The sequence below is a fragment of the Cyprinodon tularosa genome, unplaced genomic scaffold, assembly GCF_016077235.1.
Source record: "Cyprinodon tularosa strain WSP-4 unplaced genomic scaffold, ASM1607723v1 ctg426, whole genome shotgun sequence".
In the NCBI taxonomy this organism is placed as follows: domain Eukaryota; kingdom Metazoa; phylum Chordata; class Actinopteri; order Cyprinodontiformes; family Cyprinodontidae; genus Cyprinodon; species Cyprinodon tularosa.
The window spans coordinates 1-23,766 of NW_024039148.1; the positions used below are offsets into that span (position 1 = coordinate 1).

General features: G+C 38.8%; 1 protein-coding gene across 1 annotated transcript in view; it reads left to right on the top strand.

Moving 5' to 3' along the window:
- Positions 1–23,049: 23,049 nt before the first annotated feature.
- The window catches only part of si:dkeyp-14d3.1 (transmembrane protein 132C), a 257,247-nt gene continuing 256,530 nt past the window's right edge, over positions 23,050–23,766 (top strand). The window contains exon 1 of the mRNA XM_038299362.1: positions 23,050–23,677. Coding sequence (XP_038155290.1) covers positions 23,584–23,677 — 94 coding nt within the window. The 5' untranslated portion in view covers positions 23,050–23,583. The remainder of the gene's footprint in view (positions 23,678–23,766) is intronic.

The following is a 23,766-nucleotide window of genomic DNA, read 5'->3' on the forward strand; positions in this document are numbered from 1 at the left end:
TTCAATTTAGGTTATTTCTATAGCATCAATTCACAACACATGTCATCTCAAGGTGTCAAGGCAGGACAAGGCAAGATGCAGTGGGATCCAGATCCTCCAGAATTTGCCCGGCTTTTGATGATGATTTCTGAGACAATAGCAGAAATTTGTGATATCCACATATCATCTGTAGGGGCCTGTGATGCTGACCATCTCAGTAGTTAACATTTTCGGCTGTGCTGCTGCCATCAACTCCTTTGTTTCTAGATGTTGGAGCTTGGCCTGTTTTCCAGTGTAGTCCTGTTTCTCTGATTGTGACTAACTGGATGTGCTCTCTTCATCCTCTGACATGGGAGCTGGCTCGGAGCTCGTCTGCCTGGCTGTGTGTTTCCTGGACGGGGCCGCCTGTGGAGCTGGTTGACAGTTGCCTTTTGTATCTATGCTTCTTTTTCTATGTATGCTTCTATATATATATATATATATATATATATATATAATTTTATTTTTTAAATAAAAAAGCTAAATTATTGAAGCAAGTTAATTCCCCAAACGAGGAAATGTGAAGGAGGTAAATGTCCTATTTTCTAACTGACAGGAAAAGGACATTGCATCTTCAAACAGAGCCATTGATTGTAATTAATTCCACCCTTACCTGCATTCATTACCGCCTTCTTCATCTACCCCAAGAACACGCATGACGGCGTTTACAAGCGGCTGGTATTCATAGATGATCCTTCGGAAGCCATGGAGGAAAGGCATGGCTCCTACACTGTCTGCACCTCTATGTGATAGACAGATAAAATAAAGGCCCAGAGTTTTCAGTGGTTAGAGAATGGGCTTTTAAATTGTTCAAAAAGCAGGTTAAAACAACTTATTATGGAAACAAATATACACACACCATAAATTCTAAAAAAACAAAAAAAATTAACAAACCAAAACAATGCTTTGCTCCATATCAACGCAATATATATCAATTTCATTAGCACCGTCAATTAGCTCCCTGTTTTAGACAGACAAGTACCACTAAGTATAAAACTAATGCCAGCAGGGCTTATTTATATGCTAGTTTGACTCATTAAAATTTAATATTTTACCTTGATAAATGCAATTTGAGTGATGCCACTCAACTGATAGAAGTAGCCGTTAGACTTCAAAACAGGAAGCTACGCCCGCTGAGTCCTACCCCAATTTGTCTCCCACAAAACGAAAGTCTAAGGTTCCGCTCTTATATATATATATATATATATATATATATATATATATATATATATATATATATATATATATATATATATATATATATATATATATATATATATATATATATATATATATATAGCAAATTATCAGATTACATACAAATTATATATTAGGCGCCAAGTTTTATTTTTTACACTGTGTGATAACTTTGACTAAAAAGTCTTTTTTGTGTGTGTTTTTTCCTTTTCTTTTTCAAATCTAAAGGAAAAGGATTGGGCAGGGAATGTAAAATATGTAAGAAAATTTTGGAAACTGTTTTCACTTTTAGTTTATTTTTTCTAAAATTTTAAGGGGCAAGTTTTAGAATCTAGGACACATATTTACATTTCAGATATATAATCAAATTTAGATTTAGATATATGCTTTAATATGTATAATTAGATTTCAGACGGTTTTGTTAGTTATTGATTTAGGTATATGTTTTAATGATATAATTTTAGGATATAAGATTTTACATTATTCGAACATATATCATTTACATTTATTAATCAACATTAACATATATTGGCACACGCTGAATATATGTAACATTTCCATATGCCACTAAATGTTAGAAAAGAAACATTAAATGTGAAAAAGTGTGCTAAATAAGAGAAATGTTACAGAAAATAAATATTCATGATGACTAGCTTGCATGTTCTCGCTGAGCATGCGTGGGTTCTCTCCGGGTACTCCGGCTTCTTCCCACAGTCTAAAAACATGACTGTTAGGTTAATTGGCTTCTCTAGATTCTCCTTAGGTGTGAGTGTGTGAGTGAATGGTTGTTTGTCCTGTTTGTCTTTATGTTGCCCTGTGATGGACTGGCGACCTGTCCAGGGTGTACCCCTCCTCTCGCCCGTAGACAGCTGGAGATAGGCACCACCAGCACCCCTCGTGACCCCACTTGGGATGAAGCGTGTAAGAAAATGGATGGATGGATGGATGATGACTAGCTTTGGATGAAAGTTTCAGATATTGAAAATGTGAGAAAGAGGAACAATGGCAGGCAAGTCAGTGTGGAGAGAGTGATTCTGAGAATAAGATAAAACATGTTGAACTTAAAGATTGTTTTACTTAAGTTGTACATTCAGCGCCACATAGAATTTTTTTTACATGTATAGGACTGATTTTTATTCGTCTGCTAAAGAACAAAATGTAATATGTTTGCACTAATTTTAGCAGGGGTTTTTTAAGCTCTTACTGCAGAGAATATTACACCTTTATTGTCTGGCCTTTCAAAATAGAGTATCACACATACAGTATGAAAAACATATAGTTGGCTAAAACTGCAGTAAGACATAACAATTGTAGCTTTCTAGGAGTTATTTTCAAACTGCATTATATTTTACCATTGACATTAATGGGTGCATGAAGAGTGTCATGAACTGCTCATACTGCGTACAATTAGAGAAGTCTGACATGACCTCTCTAACACCTCGATAGAACTGTAGGAACTTATGTACAGTTTATGTTGCTTTAGCCAGAATTGACATGGTGCCGCTGACATTAAATCTTTAAAAAATCTAGAATAACTAAAATCTCCTCATAGAATGATTGGACATGTTAGATTTTTAGTTTGTATTTATTTATGCGGCTCTTGCGATTTAAATGTCGCTAAAGTAGATGTGTGTTTGTATCAATGTTCAACACATCCAGCTTTTTTTCAAAGTTAGTATATCTGAATTTCAATTTCAGATTTCAAAGATCGGATACATGTCTCACTTCTTTGAATTTACTTTACCCAATCACAGTAAAACATAGCTCTTCAAAGTCAACCTTCTGATCCTGCACCATTTAGAAGGTTAATTTAAGAGGCAATTATTTTTCGAAAACTCTCCAGCAGCTGGTGGTAAAAAACAATTTCCTGTTTATTTCCTTCAACTAAATTGCATTTAGTTTCCTCATAAAAAAATAAAAATGAAAAATAGCACAAATAACCCAACAGCGCTGGTGTCTCAGTGTTTAGTGACAGATGGTTCACTTTGAAAGCTGCTACAAAGTGCTGTCTTACTCTAAAACTTCTTTAGCAATCTTTTAATTTTAGTGCCAGCCTGCAAAAATGAACAAATACGGTGATAATATTAGTTATTACTGTATCAAATGGTGCAAAATTCCTGTTGAGGAATATATATCTCTAAGGCAGGATTTCGATTTTAGCAGACAGCATGATGGATGGATGGATGGATGGATGGATGGATGGATGGATGGATGGATGGATGGATGGATGGATGGATGGATGGATGGATGGATGGATGGATGGATGGATGGATGGATGGATGGATGGATGGTATAAAATCAGTTGCAATGACTTCAGTAAATAAAATCTGCATGCTGTATAATTTGCCACCTGTAGGTGGCAGCATTGCTGCAGTAGCTTTCTGATTGTGACTGGAATCTGTCATCCCCAGCTGTTATTACTCAGCCCAGCCATCAGTAAATGCATTTATGTGTGCACAGAAGCGGACCTAACCCATCATGTAAATGTGAACGTGTTGCTGAATCACAAACAAGAAGCACTGAGAGAATTTATGCGGGGACAAAGAGAACTCCTCTTCTGGAGTGGAAAACAACGCAGCAGTTTAATCAAGGTCTGATTAATACTAATTTTCCCACTTTTAAGACAATTACAGTCTTCACATCCAAGTAACCTGATCAATAAAGCGTTTCTCCCACAATAAAAACAAAAAACAATCTAGGGTGTTGTCAGTTGTGCTATCTTTGCATGCTTAATACAACTCTAATTTTAAACTGTCATCTTGAATAATCTGCTTAACCTTTCCTCAGACAGAGCTGCAGGTGACAGGTCTTTTCACACATACACCTTTCAGGGTTCCCTGGTGAAGCAGACAATCTCTCTTTCCCACCATCACCATGTGGGCACAGAAGTGAGCAGACTCTTGTTAGATGACAGGAACAGCAGGTTGCCCAGCACATCCAGCATTGGACCATGAAAAGAAAAAGTGTATTTTAGCTGCAGGGCTCCCTTCGAGGTCTTGGCATTAAAGCAGGTTGTGAGGGAGGTTTACAGAGCTCGCTGTGGCTCAACGAGTGTCCGTGTTGCTCACAAAACTCTGTATTTCAAGTCCCTGCGGGCATCAGATGTTTATAAGGCAGAACTGCTGTTGAAATGTTTGTCGTTGAATCTCTTGAGCTCTCGTGATGTTTTACCCATTTGTTTCTTAAATTACATGTTGAGCTCAAAAATGACTTCAAAAACACTATAAATATTTACTCCAATATGTCACAGTGGCAACACAGGGAAAAGGGTTTCAAACAAGCTCAATATCAGATAGAGATAATATGTGTGAATACAAAATGCAGTTTTCAAAATATTTTTTCTGTTTAGAATTTGGGGCTATAAGAATAAGTAATTTCCAATTAAACCAGATGGTTTGCCATAAGTGGCAGCAAGAACTGCTGGGATATTTGTGATAACTAAGTTTTTTTTCACATCAATGTGAAGCAGGTTTACCATTTGTACAGTTTTGGTTTTCTAACCATAACATCTTCTTTAATGTAATTTTAGAGACTCTTTATTGGGTTTAACTCCTGTTTAACTACACTGCTCCAAAAGTCTGACCTGTTAGCGAGCTTCAGATCGTGACGAAGGTGTTTTACTTTCATTCACTTTAATGATTTTCTAGTATGAAGCAGTATTTCAATTCATCACACCATACCACCTCCATTGTTGTCCCAATGTCAGAGGGATGTGTCAGTTTTCCCTAAAGTCTTGAGGATCATCAAGACATTTTTGGTAAATATGAAATGGGCCTTTTGGTCCATTTCATATTTAGTGATAATAGGAACCGACATTTATTGATCTCACATTGGAAAAATTAACCTCTGCATTTAACTCATCCCCTTGGAGAGCAGTGGGCTGCCATCGGGGGGAGAGGTGTGGGGTTAAGGGTCTTTGCTCAGGGACCCAGAGTGGCAGTCTGTGGCAGTGGGGCACAAACTCAGATCCTCAAGATTCGAAATCGCAATGCCCTAACCACTAGACCGCCACTTCCATATCAGTGTTTTTTTTGCCTAGGAAGTTTCCAATTGTTGGTTAGTCTCTTTGCTATTTGGGACATTGGTTGCAAACCTTAACTCAGGCCAGTGAAGCCTGCAGTGCCTTAAATTTTTAGGTTTTCTTTGTGATATCTTAGATGGTTACTGTAAGACCTTTAAGCATTAATAGCATTTATTTTAGTCATGTTTAACAACATCATTGATACAAGCACAAATTGCAGAGCTAGATCTCACCTTCTATAAGGCCCTAACGTCTTGTCCATTCAGGGGGGAACCCACTGAAAGGCAGTGAGCTTATGCCCGCTTTCCCGTTTTATCTAAAAGTCATCCAGGAAGTGTCTAATCCAAAAGCCCCCAGTCCTTCTCACACAGCCTGCAGTATTACCATATAAGGTGATGCTGGAGCCCCTCTTGCCACCATACGTCAACATAAGAGTGTCCATTTTGGTTGACCCACACAGAAGAGTGAAAACATATAAAAATGAACAAATGTAACAGTTATTTAAAACATAAAATAAAATAAAAAGAAATTAATCTTCAACATTGTTCGCAATGGTTTCATGTTCTCTGGATTTCTGCTAAATAACTAGTGTGTTGGATTTGTACAGCTTTAGAAATGGCTTTCTTACTCTCTCAAGTGTAATATCTTTCAACGATTTTGTTTTTCCATCTGCTGTCTCTGATTTTTGCTCAGGGCATTTAATGTTGACTTTAAGATCTGTTAGCCTACGCATGTGTGCAGACAGGAGGTCTGTAAGCAATCAGACCCTTGATTTAGATGGTCAAATAAGAACAAAATTGTGGTTAATTACAATTAACTCCTGATTAAACAAAAGCAGCGGTTATTTTTTTTAATCATACAATAAGGCTAGCTTGAGCTTGATAATTTCCCCCCACATAAATCCAATAATAATCTGAAAACTGTTTTTTTACTCATGTTACCCATACCTTATATACATTAAATAACCTAAAATATTTTATTGTTATTAAAAACATCTAAAAACTGATTCTATAAGTCAAAAATGCTGCTGCAATTTAATTAAATTTTCATTTATATTGAAATAGTGATGCAAGCTTCTTCAATACAGGAGGTGATCTCACAAGAAAGATATGTATTAAAGAGGAATGGGGGTAGTTAATAGGAGAGCTTTGTCAAAAATATTACCCTTTGTGTTGTTTGTCCTCTTCCTGCCTCTAATTTCCAGCTGGATTGGGGAGAAGGAGAGGGGGAAAGAAAGAAGATAACTGCAGGTCCATTCCTCTACCCCATACTGGTAAATTGGCTCTATATTAAATTTCAGCCTCATCTATCAATACAAAGAACAGTTGTGAAATTACTTTGTTGCTCACAAATCGCTGGCAACAGACTGAGCCTCTCCTGAAACAGGGCCATCATTTATCTGGTTCACATTTCCTCCTGAGGTGAAAGGGAGCAGGACGCAGTCAGACTTTTATTTGTTCCCTGGGTGATAGATGTGACCCCCTAGAAGTACTGATTACGATATTACCACAAGCAGAGGAGGAATCTACTAAACATTAAGACCTGTTGGTTCCCTTTGGATTCCCTCTTTTTCTCAGCACGTACAGCACCCTGAGCCTGAGCTATGGGTGTCTCCTCACACACCAGCTGAATGTACAGAGCTGAAGTTTTCTCAGGGAAGCACAGCTACACTATATTGCCAAAAGTATTTGCTCACCTGCCTTGACTCACATATGAGCTTAAGTGACATCCCGTTCCTAATCCATAGGGTTCAATATGACGTCGGTCCACCCTTTGCAGCTAGAACAGCTTCAACTCTTCTGGGAAGGCTGTCCACAAGGTTTAGGAGTGTGTTTATGGGAATTTTTGACCATTCTTCCAGAAGCGCATTTGTGAGGTCGCACACTGATGTTGGACGAGAAGGCCTGGCTCTCAGTCTCCGCTCTAATTCATCCCAAAGGTGTTCTATCGGGTTGAGGTCAGGACTCTGTGCAGGCCAGTCAAGTTCATCCACACCAGACTCTGTCATCCATGTCTTTATGGACCTTGCTTTGTGCACTGGTGCACAGTCATGTTGGAAGAGGAAGGGGCCAGCTCCAAACTGTTCCCACAAAGTTGGGAGCATGGAATTGTCCAAAATGTCTTGGTATGCTGAAGCATTCAGAGTTCCTTTCACTGGAACTAAGGGGCCAAGCCCAGCTCCTGAAAAACAACCCCACACCATAATCCCCCCTCCACCAAACTTTACACTTGGCACAATGCAGTCAGACAAGTACCGTTCTCCTGGCAACCGCCAAACCCAGACCCGTCCATCAGATTGCCAGATGGAGAAGCGCGATTCGTCACTCCAGAGAACGCGTCTCCACTGCTCTAGAGTCCAGTGGCGGCGTGCTTTACACCACCGCATCCGACGCTTTGCATTGCACTTGGTGATGTATGGCTTGGATGCAGCTGCTCGACCATGGAAACCCATTCCATGAAGCTCTCTGCGCACTGTTCTTGAGCTAATCTGAAGGCCACATGAAGTTTGGAGGTCTGTAGTGATTGACTCTGCAGAAAGTTGGCGACCTCTTCGCACTATGCGCGTCAGCATCCGCTGACCCCGCTCCGTCAGTTTACGTGGCCTACCACTTCGTGGCTGAGTTGCTGTCGTTCCCAAACACTTCCATTTTCTTATAATACAGCTGACAGTTGACTGTGGAATATTTAGGAGCGAGGAAATTTCACGACTGGATTTGTTGCACAGGTGGCATCCTATCACAGTTCCACGCTGGAATTCACTGAGCTCCTGAGAGCGACCCATTCTTTCACAAATGTTTGTAAAAACAGTCTGCATGCCTAGGTGCTTGAATTTATACACCTGTGGCCATGGAAGTGATTGGAACACCTGATTCCAATAATTTGGATGGGTGAGCAAATACTTTTGGCAATATAGTGTATCTAGTTTGACCCAAGAGGGCCAAACTAGATAGCTATAAAAGAAGAGTTAATTAAAATTTGAATTACTTTTGATTAATTTAGAAAACTTTAGCTGATAATTTGGTGTATTTATTCAGCAGGAAGGAAATACTCTATGCTAAGAAATACTGTCTTTATTATTTAATTCACTAGTACTACTTTTACCAGTGTTTTCCTGAATGTTAATAGTTTCGAGAACCTTTTAGCTCTCTCTCAGCTGCAGGATACAAGATAATAGATGGTTGCCCATAAAAAAAAAAAGAAAGAAAAGAAACAAAAAACCTCTCTTGATCACCCAATATCTTGGTCTTGCACATTTTCGATCATTAATCTGCTAAATGACTTGTTCCATTTTAGATTTTCTGGCAAAGTTGGTCTTTTGGGGTGAAATGGCCTCACAGCACCATCAATCCTCCACAAGGCATAACAATGTACATCTGTCATCTCCAGAGGTGCTGAGATGACTCTGCAGTTGTTGCATCAGAAACGGACAAGAAGCTGAGGACAGGGAGCTGGTGGATCGCTTCGTGGCATGGTGCGGAAACAATCCGCAAACATCTGCAAAAAAACACTGCAAAAAATGGAAATCTAAATGAGTCATTTTTGTTTAAAATAAGTGCACTTTCTTCTTGAATTGAGGAGGTGAGATACTTTGCCAGTGGAACAAGACAATTTACAAGTGAATATTTTCTAATTATCTTATTTTAGGAGTAAAAATATTCATTCCGTTGGCAAATAGTCTTATTTACCTGCTAAAATTAAGGGTAAATACACCTAATTTAAGAAATGTTTCACTTATTTCTAGATGGTTTTTGAAATGGAATGCGAAATGGGAGGTAATTGCAGATTTAAGAAACAGGAATTAATTGAATCCTGTTAACATCATGGGAGAATAAGTGGAGATGGTGGAGGAGTATTAATAACCCAGTGTTTATCTGGACAATAGAGTTGACTGCAGAGCAGAAGTGAAGTTGTCTCTAAGAAGCTACGGTCCTTCAGTGTTTGCAGCATGATACTGCATATAATCGACATCTTTTGTGCCAAAGCATCAGAGCAAATCTCTTGTAGAAATTGAACAAGCTGAAAAAGAAGAGTGGCTCTGTTCTATGACCTCCTTTAGAAACTCTGCAGAGGATTTAACAAAGAAAAACTCTTAATAAAAAAGAACCATAGAGACGACCTTAAGCATCTTCTTCAGAGGACTGTTGAACAACATCCGAGGGTTTTTAGTCAGAGGTTTGGGTTTGTTCCAGGTCCTCTGCTAGACTAAACTGACATAAGCCAAGTTGATCTATATAGTTCAATTTGAATTCTACACAGTATGCATATGGAGAAAATGTTTACAAATAGAAGGGGCGTTCAGTTCCATTGTTTGAACTGATTAGGTAAATCCCCAACCCGCCTCCCATGTTGAGCTTTTAGCCAATCTCAGCTAGCAGCCGGATGAAAGTGTTTCTCTCTAGTTGAGCAGCCATGACTCCGGGCTCCCAAAAACCAGCTAGTAATCGTAGCTGAAAACTTTTTCATCAATGTCGGCAAGTCTTACTGCAGTAATGCCTAGCTTTTCAGCTTCATCGACTGCATCCATGAGATCGAAAAAGGAGACATGATTATAACAATGGGATCCCCCTGCAGCTTCTTGATTCGTTTCATAATTAGTGTAGTTAACTGATAAATCAAATTCTTGACAAATCCGGTTGGGAGGGACACGGAAACATCTACTTCCATCCACAAAGACACACATCGCATATTTCCTCGTTTTTCAACAAGAAAGGAAAGAGCATCCCATGTAAAACAGACTGCAAAGCAGAGTCTACAGGTACGTTTACCAGTGCAGACATATTTGTCCTGCTTCTGGTTAACATAATACTTGTCACTGCATTTTCATATGCTCCAAGAATATCTATTTTTGAGGCTAATGCATCTATTCGCTTCTGGCACAGTGTATTTTCAGTAGTTTGTGAATTCCCTAAATTTCACAATTCATCCTTTCTGCCTACAGAAAACAACAACTAATGGAAAAAAATGAAAAGAAACAGAGTTATGACGCCAAATTTCTATTTGGGATCTTCAAGGGTTTTGAAGCAGATTTATATTGAATGAGATTTTTTTTTTGTAAATATTCTTCCTGTCTTTTATTGTGGAAATACTCATCCCGGTTTGTATTTAGGTACCTGCAATGTTTAGAAAATTCAACATATTTGCATTTGTGATGTGGGAAAGCAAATAATTTGTTTTGTCCAGCATGCTTTCCAAACAACTGCTTTGTATGTAGCTAGCATCTAACATGTACTAGGTAGACTCGCTGGCCTAAAGGTGACACTCTTCAATGCATTTCTCCAGTAACTAACTTATCATTCTCCTCAGCATGTTGTGACCAGATCAATATGGGTTTTGATCAAATGGCACAATTCTAGCTGTTTTAAGATTATTCTTTAGATATTGTAGCTCTTGCAGTAGAAATAAGCAAATTGGAAGTCTTTCTTGAGTTATGAACATCAACAAATTGCCTTGAAACAAAAAATCTGAATCTAAACCGAATATTTTAGTTATTTTATTGTTGATTAAAAAGGAATGCTAATAAGTGGGTCACCACTTGGATATTTTTAAAGCAATAAATTGTTTAGATTTAACAGGTGTTGTCAAATATTGATTGGATTAATCTATTCCAATATTTCATGTGGGATTAAGCTATGTCCATAAAAGCTTGTTTTTAAGGTTTCTTACACAGTAAAGGTTTCAATAAGTGTGAAGGTCACTGTTCTTCTAAGAACACTTAAAAAACTCCGGAACAAAGAAAACAATCGCCTGAAAAAAGCTGCACGCTCAAGGTGAGAGTTAACACTGTACCTGCAGTGAAGGCGATGATGGAGGCAGCCCAGTGATAATGGAGTGCCAGGGCATTGCAGGTTTTGGTTCGTTCAATGCGGCAGCGACAGCTGAAATTATCAGACCAGCAGGTCCGGAATCTCCTTTTGTGCTGGCAGCGTATTGCCAGGTGAAGATTGTGGGTGGAAATAATCAGCCCTTTTAAAGGTCAGTGGAAGTTAAGCACACCCAAAGTACGCCATGACATATTATGAATGATAAGAAATAACTTTTAGTCTAGAAAAAAAATAAAATAACGAGAGTTCACCTTGTCCTATTTATGCTATCATGATTGCTCAACTGTCACTCAAATAGCACATTTGCAGTCAACCCGAGAGCACCCGTAGAAAGCCTTACCCATCCCCACATGCTTTGAATCTAATATGCAGCCTTAAGAGGTTCAACTTTGTGGATTCTGTTCTTTTAAATTGCACAGGATGATGAATACAGTACCAAACATCTACTTAAAATGCACAGTTGGTGGGAGCCGTTATTACTGTCAGCGGGGCAATGATTTACCGCACATGACCTGCTACAAGTGAACTCTCAATAACTTGGTGATTACAGTAAAAGCCACACATTAGGAGGGAAGCTTAAAAACTTGTGAATTTGCAATTGCAAACTTTTTTTATTTTATATATTTTCCATATAGTTTTATGGACTAAATTTAACACTAATATTTAACATTTGCTGGGGATTTTAACCAGGCTAACCTGAAGACTGTTCTCCCTCATTTTTACCAACATGTGGACTTTGCAACTCGGGGTGAAAACATTTTAGACCTGGTTTACATCAAAGACGCATTGAGAGCAGCCCCCCACCCCCTCCTCGGTTCATCAGATCACCTATCTGTCATGCTAATCCCTGCATATAAGCCCCAGCTGATCAGGGCTAAACTGACAGTTAAAGAGGTCCAAGTGTGGTCTGAGGGCGCCATAGAGACACTCTAAGACTGTTTTAAATTCTCTGACTGGAACATCTTCAAGGCTGCAGCAACATATGACAACTTATTAAATACTGATGAGTATGCCATGACCGTGTCAGCCTACATTAACAAATGCATTGAGGAGATCAGCATCAAAAAGAACATCACCACCCGGTCCAACCAACCACCCTGGATAAATGGAGAGGTTCGGAAATTGCTAAATGCCCGGAACTCAGCTTTCAAGTCTGGTCATAAGGAGGCACTGAGAACAGCGCGTGCCAACTTAAACCCTGCCATCAGATCAGTGAAGCAGAACCATGGCAAGAAGATCCAGGATCTTTTCCATGACAACAGCAACACCAGGAGAATGTAGAAAGGCATTCGGATGGCCACAGACTACAACACACCCTCCCACGTGGTAGATGCAGCAAACACTGACTTCCTAAATCAACTGAACAACTTCTTTGGAAGGTTTGACGCACTGAACACCACTCCAGCAGTGAACGCTGTTCCACACCAGGGGGAGGGGGCACTAAACCTGGACGTTGCTGAAGTGAGGAAAACTCTGAGGAGAGTCAACCGAAGGAAGGCCCCAGGCCTTGATAACATACCTGGGTGGGTGTACAGTATAAGGAGTGTGCAGATCAGCTGGCTGATGTCCTCACAGACATTTTTAACACCTCGCTGGACCGATCCATAGTGCCAGCATGCTTCAAGTCTGCCACAATTATTCCAATTCCAAAGAAGCCTCAGGTCACCTCACTAAATTATTACCGGCCTGTCGCACTTACTCAGATCATGATGAAGGGCTTCGAAAAGCTGGTTAAGGGACACATCGTCTCCAGTCTGCCGCCAACATTCGATCCGTTCCAGTTCGCCTACTGACAAAACCGCTCCACTGAGGACGCCATCTCAGCTGCTCTCCACCTGAGCCTGGCACACCTGGAGGAGAAGAACACTCAAGTGCGGATGCTGTTCCTGGAGCTTTCAACAACATCATCCCACAGCGTCTGATGGGCAAACTGGAACAGCTGGGCTTCAATACAACCCTTCGAAATTGGCTGCTAGACTTCCTCACAAACAGACCTCAGTCAGTCCGGGTTGGACAGAACACCTCTGATGTCATCATCCTAAGCACAGGCTCCCCTCAGGGCTGCGTCCTAAGCCCCCTGCTGTTCAGCCTGATGATGACACATGACTGCGTCCCCAGGTTCACCACCAATCACATCGTGAAGTTTGCAGACGACACCACGGTGGTGGGTCCATCAGAGACGACAACGACCTGGACTACAGAGAGGAGGTGGAGCAGCTGGTGGACATGTGCAAAGATAACAGCCTGATGCTAAACGTGGAGAAGACAAAGGAGATCATCTTGGACTTCAGGAAGAATTGGCCTAACCACGCTCCAATGCTCATCAACAGCTCAGCTGTAGAGGTGGTCAACAGCACCAAATTCCTGGAGATGCACATCACAGACACCCTCACCTGCAATGTAAACACCACCTCATTGGTCAAAAGTGCACAGAAGCACATGTACTTCTTGCGGAGGATGAGGAGAGCCCACCTACCCCCACCCATCCTCACCACCTTCTACAGAAGCACATTAGAGAGCGTTCTGACCAGCTGTCTCACTGTGTGGTGTGGAGGCTGCAGACTGGAAGAAGGTGAGGAGAGTGGTGAGAACAGCAGAGAAAATCATTGAGGCTCCTCTTCCCTCCATTAAAGATATTTCATTCCAGCGCTGCGTCTCACACCATAAATGACCCCTCACACCCCCACCATGGACTGTTCTCCCTGCTTTGAAGCATCTGATCAACATATTGTCATTATCAGTTCGTATGAAATCGTACGAAAAGTTATGCACAGTATTTCGTACGTTTTGGACGTTTTTTTCCTCGAAAATACAGATCAGTGCGCATGCGCAGCCAGACAGACGAAAAAAGCAGATCCGCGGACGGACGTAAAACTGGGAAAAACAGTGCAATAATCACTTCTTCAGGTCTCTAACTAGGTTGCTTGCTGTTTTGTATCTTAGGGTTAGGGTCAGGGTTAGGATTAATTGTATGTTAAATTCTATGTTATTTAATGGTGCGTAAGATGCGCATGCGCAAGGATATCTTGTCTCGAGACAAGACGTAAAAATACGACGAAATGCGATGAAAAAAACATCAAAAATGTACGAAATTACGGTGCATAACTTTTCATACGATTTCATACGAACTAATAATGAGAATACACTGATCTGATGCAGGTCTAGCAAATTCCATAACAGTTTTGATCTACGTTCCCACCCTCACCTATGGCCATGAGATCTGGGTAATGAACGAAAGGACAAGATCGCGAATACAGTCAGCCGAAATGAGTTTCCTTCACAGGGTGACTGGGCGCACCCTTCGAGACTGGGTGAGGAGCTCAATTACCCAGGAGGAGCTCGGAGTATAGTCGTTGCTCCTCCACGTCGAAAGAATCCAGCTGAGGTGGCTCAGGCATCTGTTCGCGATGTCTCCTGGTTGCCTCTCTCAGGAGGTGTTCCAGGCATGAAGGAAGGCCCAGGACACGCTGGAGGAACTATGTCTCTGAGCTGGCCTGGTGTCACCTTAGGGTCCCGCAGAGCAGCTGGAGGAGGTGTGTTTGGATTGGGAAGTCTGGGCATCTCTGCTTAGACTGCTGCCTCTGTGACCCGGCCACAGATTAAGTGGAAGAAAATGGATGGATGGATCTACTTTAATCTGCTTTATGAAGCAGATAAATCAAGCTTGGATAAAGTTCTAAAACAACAAGATTAAGTGTCATTAAGCTTACTTACTGATCTAATGTGTTTGAAATATTAAAATGCAAGTAAAAAATAGCCTATATTTGTTTTGCTCTATTTAAACATTTGAATGTTCTCAGAATAATTCCATTTAGGGAAGCAATGATAATCCTAGGACTTTTTCTAAAATTACCACATCAGAAGGTAAAATTTTATTTAATTTAGCAGGGCTTTGAACAAACAAAAGTTTTTCATGACTGTAACAAAGATAAAGCAAATAAAATCTGAAAAGTGTGGCATGCTTTAGTTTTTAGCCTCCTGAGTCTGCACTTCATAGAACCACCAGTCAAAGTAAATCACTGATTTTTTTTCTCCTTTTTTTCTCCACAGAAGTTTTCATACTGTGACTGAATGAAAATGAAGAATATCTTTATGACAAACATCAGTTTTCAAGTCTTTCCAAGATTTAGATCCAATCTCTGACTGGGTGGATTTGACCTATAAATGCCTTTTGATCTAAACAATTTTATTATAACCAAAGGTCTATATTCATATTGCTGCTCTGTTGGCATAAAAGTGAAATTGAATGCCCCCTCACTCCTGAGATGATGGTTACGCCCCTGGATACATGGTCTGCATTTTGTCAATTACATTGTATTATAGTTTGTTATTGTTGTTATTTATCTAAACATTATTCAATGAAAATATTAGACTTGTATTGAAAATGTATTTATAATAACTACACAGTTAGAAATACAATTTTGATATAAATAAAAAAAATAAAAAGCAGAAAGAAACAAAAAATATGTGAACCTTGATGCAAACAGTAACAAGTAGTAAGATATACAGTCAGTTAGATTTGCAGCCGGGTGGTAAATGCATAAATGAGACCATCAGTGAGATGAATTGGCTATTTGCATTTCTATCATTTTCTATTCTAGATGCTGGTCGCACCAGATCGGATACAGTTATTATAGTGCAGGTCTAATCATAATTGAGATTAAGTTGGTCAACAACCACTATGATTTGTATTCTCTCCAATTTCAAGAACCATTCCAAAGTGTTTTCTAAGTTGCTCATCTTTATTGTGTGCAAGAAGAAAAAGATTATGTGCTGCATTGGCTGTATTGTAATGGTTGTATTGTGGCTGATCTACAAAAAAAAAAAATAACCAAGCCAGATTGATAATGTGCAGCACTTGGGTTTAGTTCTACATATTATTAATGTGGAACTCCGTGGATCAGTTTGAGTGGAAGCTGCATTGTTTAGTAGAACTTTCCAAGCTGATTGAGAAAAAGTGACGTCTAGCATCCGTCTACCAAAGTGTTGTTTTAGCCGATCACTGTGACATATAAAAATGTCTGCAGATGTCATGAAAAAACACAACCACTTACAGTTTTATGCTGCTGATGTTCCACTAATGATGATATTGTAGATTATACCCAAACAGATGTGGTAGCAGCAGCCATGCGTGGAACCTCCTGCACTACCATGATTATCCCAATCAGGCAGTAAACTTGCTAGCTTTGGTTATATCACAGCTGAGTCACCTTAAATCATTGCAACCCCAATTAACCAACCTGTTTTGGGTCAGTCTCAAACGGTTTAAGAAGGGCTACTAGATGGACTGTGGTGTGTTGGTGAATGCACAAATACCACGAGAATCCTTCTTCATGATGCTATTTGATCATTACTGTTATTCCAGGAAACTGCAGAGGACCCTATTCACTAATCAAGTAGCATCTAAAGGCATTTAATTGCAATGAATTGTATCGAGTGGTATCTCAGTAAAGGATGTTGATTAAAATTGCACATCATTTATCTGATCATTTTACTAATTTCCACTAATTTTCCATCCTCAATATGTAAAATACAGAACTTAATATTGTTCTCTAAAAGTAAGCCCCAATGCAATATTTTTTGGTAATTTAGATATATGCAAAATATGAAAATGTGGAAGTTGTTTAAAAACTTTTGCATGAACCTCCATTTTATTCCTGCTATAAAAAGATATGCAGTCTCATTTTCTTCATTGCCTCTTCAGAGCTGCTTTTGCTCCATACTATAATAAGGCACTGACATTGACTTTAGCAGAGTTCAGGCAGAGAATTACGGTACAAACCAATTGGGACTGCTGACTTTACAGCGTGCCAGGACAACAGAAGGTCAGTCTTTGCCTTCCCTTTGGGCATCAGTCTTGAAAACAGAATGATGGCCCCAGAGAGGATGATAAGTAAACATAGTTTTTAATGGACTGTGTATGGCTGGTGGTCATCTGCTCAGGGCTGGGAGTGGGCGAGGCACAGAGGGCGACGGTGCACTCTGCAGCGTTTTTATTAATGCTATCATTGATCAGATAGACCAGGGGAGGAAAATGAAAGGTGGTGATGAATTTGGGTCTCCTGTCTACTGTGTGAGCGGAGGACAAACTGCTAAGGCTGGTTGAGGTCACAGATGAAGGATACATTCCAAAAGGGGACACTTAGGATGATTCATTTAGTCGATACAATTAAAAGTGTTGTGGTGCAACAAAGGGCCAAACATAGCCTTTACTTTACTTTATTTTATACATATTTAGACTTAAATATCCAACAAGTTGCTCCAACCCTACTTTCTTCAGACACTGTCTGAAATATCTTGTCATTACTATTACTATTATTTATTTTTAATATTTTTTGCAGGTTCTCTTTCTCTCTGTAAACTCTATTTTGTTTCTTCTTTATCTTCTGTAAACCTCAAACGACATTGAAATGTTCTGTCAAAAATAAAAAAGAGTTTTTAGTGGAGAATGAATCTTGCACATCACAATAAATGCAGCATTGGTACCAGAAAACATGGTTGTGGCAGCATTATGCTGCGGGTTTTTTAGGGTTTCTAATCCACTACATTTCAGGGAAGCTGCTAGTTACTTGTTTAGCTCAGTTTAGCTTTGTAATCCACTGTTTCTATTTTTCTTTCTTGAAATACAATTTCAACATGGCAGACAGCAGCTCTTAGGACTTAATGTGGACATCACTGTTTCAGAGATCTGCATGACATTCCATAAATGTGAGAAACTCAGGGCAGATATTATTTGTAGTTTGTACATTTTATTAAGGCTTTAGTTGTTGCCATGTGGCCGAGTTGTTCAGGATGAGCGCTCAAGCTTCAGCTTTAGCTTCAGTTGTTCTTATCTGTGCAGGATCTCTTGTTGTCATGGAGCAGTCAAGGTATCTTGCATCGAAACTCTGTCAAGTCAAAGCAGAGTTTTGGTTTCTTTGTGAAAATAGTTCAACCCCAAACCTCCATTCCATAGTGAAAATATGAGGAGAATCAAGACTTTCCTTTTTTCTTTTAGTTTTATTTTGAAAGGAGAAATAATCAAATCAGCTTTCCTTATTTATTTATTTTTTGTTTGTTTGTTTGTTTGTGGGAGTTTTATGCTGAAGTTCTTTACAGCTGGTGTGGAATTTGTAGCATTTGTGAAAGTTACAAGATTCTTTAAAATTACACTAAAAAATGTACCTGAAATGTACTGATATTAGAAAATTGAATTTGTACTTTTGGATACTTAAGTATTTCAATACTAACTTGAGTATATAATTACCTGAGTAACTTTTACTTCTGGTTGAGTAAGATTGGACTATAAGTATCAATACTTTTAAATGTATTACTGTTGAATGCTTTGTCCCCCACAGTCAATCTCTTAGTGTCTATAGGAAAAAGAGGTATACCCCAAAAGAAACACATGCCAAATAAAATAAATAAATAAATACAATTAGGATGGAAAGTAAATGTTTGATACAGTTTGAATATTTAAATCTATGGATCTTTTCCTTTAGCTCAGCATAATTCACTTTGCGTTGCTGTATTCAATCTAACCACAAAAATACACGAAAGCTTCATACATGATTGTTGCAAATTTGCCTACAAAAAAGCCAAAATTAATTATTTGTATCATTAATGCTACTTTTTTATTTCCTCTTATTTGCCACATCTATGCAGGGTTGTTGGGAGGCTAACGTCTATCTCAAGGGGTCATTAGACAACAGGTGGGCTCCAACCTGGACAGGATGCTGGTCTATCACTGTCACCATCACTGCCAGTTTAAGCATATTGAACTTATATCAAGAACCACATTGGAAGCATTTTACAGTACAATTAAGCTAATTTGTATTCTAAATGCTTAAAGTTTTATCAAATACATGCCGCATGCATATTGACCTCTCTACTTAAAACAGCAAAAGAACAAGGTCGTACATTAAGGGGTAAATGTTTGTGGTCTTGAATTGATGAAATGTGGAAAAAGGCATCAATACAGATGCAATGATATACTACACATGTAAATCATCTGAAGTATTTAAACATTCCAGTATATCAAAGCTCCAATATGTTGTATATTTAAAAGCAAATGTTAAGTCGAAAAGAAAGAACTCTGCGTGTGCAGTTTGCTCTGTCTATTATCTTTGGCATTTTTATGTAGTGTCTATTTTGTAGCTTTAAGCTTATCAATATAAAACATTTTTATTTACACATATGAAATTGTAAGAGCTTTCTGATGTAGAGATTTGTCGATCTAAATAAGGCAAATTTGCAAGCATTTTTTTTCCTTTCTGTCTTTCTAAAATTCATTCCCATGGCTTTGAATGTATATCTCTTCATGCAAAGGAAAAAATTAAGTGCGTGTGAGCTGGTACATGTGTTGATAATTTAGGCTGAGAAATGGACTTACCATGTGTTGAACTGAAAGGTTTGCTTTTTTTTTTCAATGACTTGCAGCTACAGACCATGTAACTTAATCCACTTGAGTTCTGCCTGGCACCAGCTCTGCTTTTCCGGCAGCTGAATGGGCCTCAGCGGAGTGTGGGCTTCATGGGCTTTGACTGAGTGTCGGCCTCTAGAAGGGGGAGAATTTTGGACGTCTGTCAGCCTTTGTGTAAATGACGTTCCAGTCCATCATTACCGCAAGCGAAGTGACAGTTCTGCATCAACACTCTTGTTCCCTGCACCTCTAATGCTTTTTGCAGCTGTATAAGGGGAGCAGTTGTTTCCAGGAACAAATAGCTCACATTTAGGGAGAGGTAAAAGCTTAGCTTTCAAGGAGGGAAGTGGGAATTTGAAGTAAACCATGGAGAGAAGCCTAAAATTAGAATAAAAACTGCGGCTGTAAGAAGGAAGGAGCAGAGAATTACTTTTGATGGTGCCTTGCAAAACTGTTCATATGTCGTTTTCTACTTTATTTTCTATCAGGCTGCAACCACCAACCTATTTTTTTCTTTTTATTGAAAATTTGATGTACAATATCAAGACATATGTGAAGTCAAAGGTGTTTTTTAAACTAACAATGGAATATTAATTTGAGAATAAATCTATATGCTTAGTGAAGGTCATATAGCTCTGATATTTTGAGTGCAGAGCATTAATTAGAGAAGGGGCTAAGCTTTTCATAATTATTCTAGTGGAGCTACCTAGATCCATAGCTGGGGGGGATGTGAGAACTATTTGCGCTCAGCAAATCTCTGGGTTTGGAAAGACAAAGAAAAAGAGACAAGAAAAAGGACATTGCTAAAAGAAAGCTGATGATGATGGGGAAGACCACACTTGGAAGAAAGAGCTCTGGTAGGATGTGACCATAAGAGAACTATGTGATGGAAAAAAACCCAACACACATAACCCTGAACACACAATCCTCGCTGTAAAACATTGCACTTGAAGAATCCACCAGATGTTCACTTTTCAGCAGGAGACGAACCTTAACATGTCCAACGTTGTGGAACCAGTGGCGGTTCTAGACCAAATGTACCAGGGGGCATGTTTTCATGGGGGCACAGAAAAGCATGAAAAAAAAACAAACAAACAAAAAAAAGGCCAAGGGATTCAAATATATAAAAAGAAATGCATGAAGTAAAATTTCCATTCAATTAGGTTTAATTAAAACTAAGTGTCTTCCTACAGGAAATATTTATTTTTGGCTTGAAAATGTTGATTTGGATTATCGTTAAAATAAAAATAAAAATTCCGTAGCTATATCAATATCCAAAAGATCAAATAAAGCTAATATTTGGAATATTAGGTCAATATACATTCATAATTTAGGAATTTTACATATTTTTAACTTAATTGTAGTTAAAATTACAGTTTTCTATAAAATCAGAACTAGAACAAAAACAAATAAATAAATAATCTCAGCTGTAAAAATTTTTATTATATTTTTTGTTTTGAAAAAAAACATTTAGCAGATTAAAACTGGGATCCTATCTCAATACGACTGAAGCTATCACCTTTTTGTTTTTAAATATTTAGTAAAGCAGAATTTTTTGAAGAAAAAAAATTAAATAGATCCAAAGGACCATGTCTGTTCAAGTACATATTGTCATTAGAATTTCTTTTAGTGTTATATTTTCGGTACAGGGGCCAGGACATGGGCACTGGCCCCCGTCGGCCCCTTTCTAGAACCCCCCATATGTGGAGCAGGGCTGATGTTGATCAGAAGAATAACTTATTTACATTTAGCACTTAAAATGTATAAATTGGTAGAACAGGAACTGAAGAATAACAGGATACAGGAGCACATTCAGAGAAAGAAAGGAATGACAGATAGCATCAAGATCTGACAAGGAAATTATTAAACAGATTCGCTTAAACTGCTGGGGAGGTGATTAAATAAAAATCAGATAACATTGGTCAGAAAGTACAGACTAAACTAAACTGAGGAGCTGACAAAAAACATATAAATCAAGACAGAAATGAACCTCAAGAAAAACAGCTGACAAAAATAGTCTTAACAAAACACAAAGATAAATAGTAGAATATGAATTCAAACGAAATACAAATAGCAATTGTACAGTAGAAAAAAGTGGGAATTTCAGCTTTAAAAGACTGCAAAAACTCAAAATTGTTGCAGCCTAAACTGATCTAAACCAAAGTGATAAACACACCATTAAGATAAAAAAAATATAATGACAACAAACCTATAAGCAGAGCTACAATGAAAGAATTTATATATGTCAGAAAAGTCTAGTCAAGCTTGGAGCCAAATCAAACCAAGAAGCTGTGGGAAAAATGTGTTCACAAAGGCTGTATTTTATTAATGCTTTTATTAATGCTTCAGCTCTTTTGCAAAGAAGAATTTGCATAGATTTCAGTCTCTGTGCAAACCATGTAGAGAGATATCCCAAAACAACTGCAGCTGCGAAGCAAAAGGTGATTGTATTCCACATCAAATCCCTTCAAAATAAATTGAAGTTTGAGGCTGAATCCTGTTAAAATATGAAAAATGTTCAATGAATACTTTAGCAAGGCACTTGTGTTTGGTAATTACATTACACTGAGCACAACACTGGCAGACATCACTGCCGCCGTGAAAACAAATCCTCTGAAGGATAAGACTCTGGGTGACTCATCCTATATTTTTTCTGTGTTTAGTGTTCATGGATTATTCTTTATCTGCATTTCACTACACCATCTGGTCTGCTTCAAAATGAAATACAAAAAATTCAACTTTGAAACTCCTTGTTTAATCAACTGCTAGATTACTGTAATAAACAAATTTTGTTGCTTTAGTTTTGATGATTTTATGAGTGGAAAATTGTCTTTTTTTATATTTAAACCAGATAACTAAAGCACCATGAGACACACAATGGAGCCAGAAAAACAGCCATATAAACAAGAGGAAAGAAAATGACAGCATCACACTGAATATGAATGAAATCTAAGAGGACTAAATGTAGATAGTATTTGGCAGTTTGATTTCCTTTGATTCAACCTCGAATCTTTCAAAATGCATTTGATGCTACTTTTTTTAATCTTCAGTCCAAGATCTCCACTTCCATGCACACTGCCTTTCCCACGCCGCACGGGGTCGCTAGTGCCTGCCAAGTGGTGCAATCATGCAATGGGTTACTCATGTCCGATAACAACTTTTTATGCTTTTAATTTGGGGCGCACATGGGAAACACATTAATGATGCTGAAAAGGAATTCATGGATCTTTGCAGTAAAGATGAAATGATCTGAGTGGAATAATAAGAGGGTCACCTAACCAGTGCTTTGTGTTATAGTTATTCCAGATAGTTGAAATAATAGTTGTCTTCTCTAGTTGAGGGATTTGTGGAAGACGCCTCCCGTGGAGCGCCGCGGGCAGATGCTGTCACCGCTTCCTTCCCCCCTCTGCGCGTCTCGCTGCGCGCATTGGACGCGGCTGGCAGCGCATACGCTCTCTACTCTGCACACTGGACTCTTGGCTTTCCACACAAACACGGAAAGATGAAGCTCTGAAGTCGGACTTCTGCGAAATCCAAGAAACACCCCGAACCAGAGTCCAGTAAGGACTGATAATAGCGGTTTCCAGACGTTGTTGGAGTTGCGCACAGGACTTTAATGAAACGACGAAGGCGCGGATGTTTGCTGGTTTCTGGCACAAAAATAACTTTTTAAATTCCACCGAGTCTTTCAGGACGCATGATGATAATAACACAGCCTCCTTTCGGACTTTACGCACTCCGCCGCAAACAACTTATGGGAGCATCCAAACAAACAGAACATCCATAAAGGAGAAACTGAGAATCTTTTCTCATTTTTGGATGAAATTGAAGATGAAAAGAAAGTAATTCTGAACTGAGCATCATTGCATTCGACCTCCCAAGAATCCCCCTATGGAAAAGCGTTAAAAATGCTGAAAGGATTGAAGCAAACAAGCAAGTTTTCATTCATTTAATGTGAAACATTTCTGTATAGAATTAAATATTGTTCATTTTTGCTCTGTCCAGTTCAGCTTGATTGGAAACAAATACCTCGGACGAAGCATGGCAGGTATCCCAGAAAATATGCGTTCGATTTTTCTATGGATGCTGGATGACTTCCTCTGTTAATACTAAGAAATCTGGAGATGCATTCATTTTTAGAGGGGAATTCCTGCTTTATGATACGGAGAAACATGTTGCACATCCTGCTGCTGCAGTCGTTGGTGTTACTTTGGGGAGGTAAGCATCATTTCACCTTATCTGCCTTTTTTTTTTGAAGTGCTGTGAATTGTGCAGCCCACCAACACACTCACCCACACACATAATAA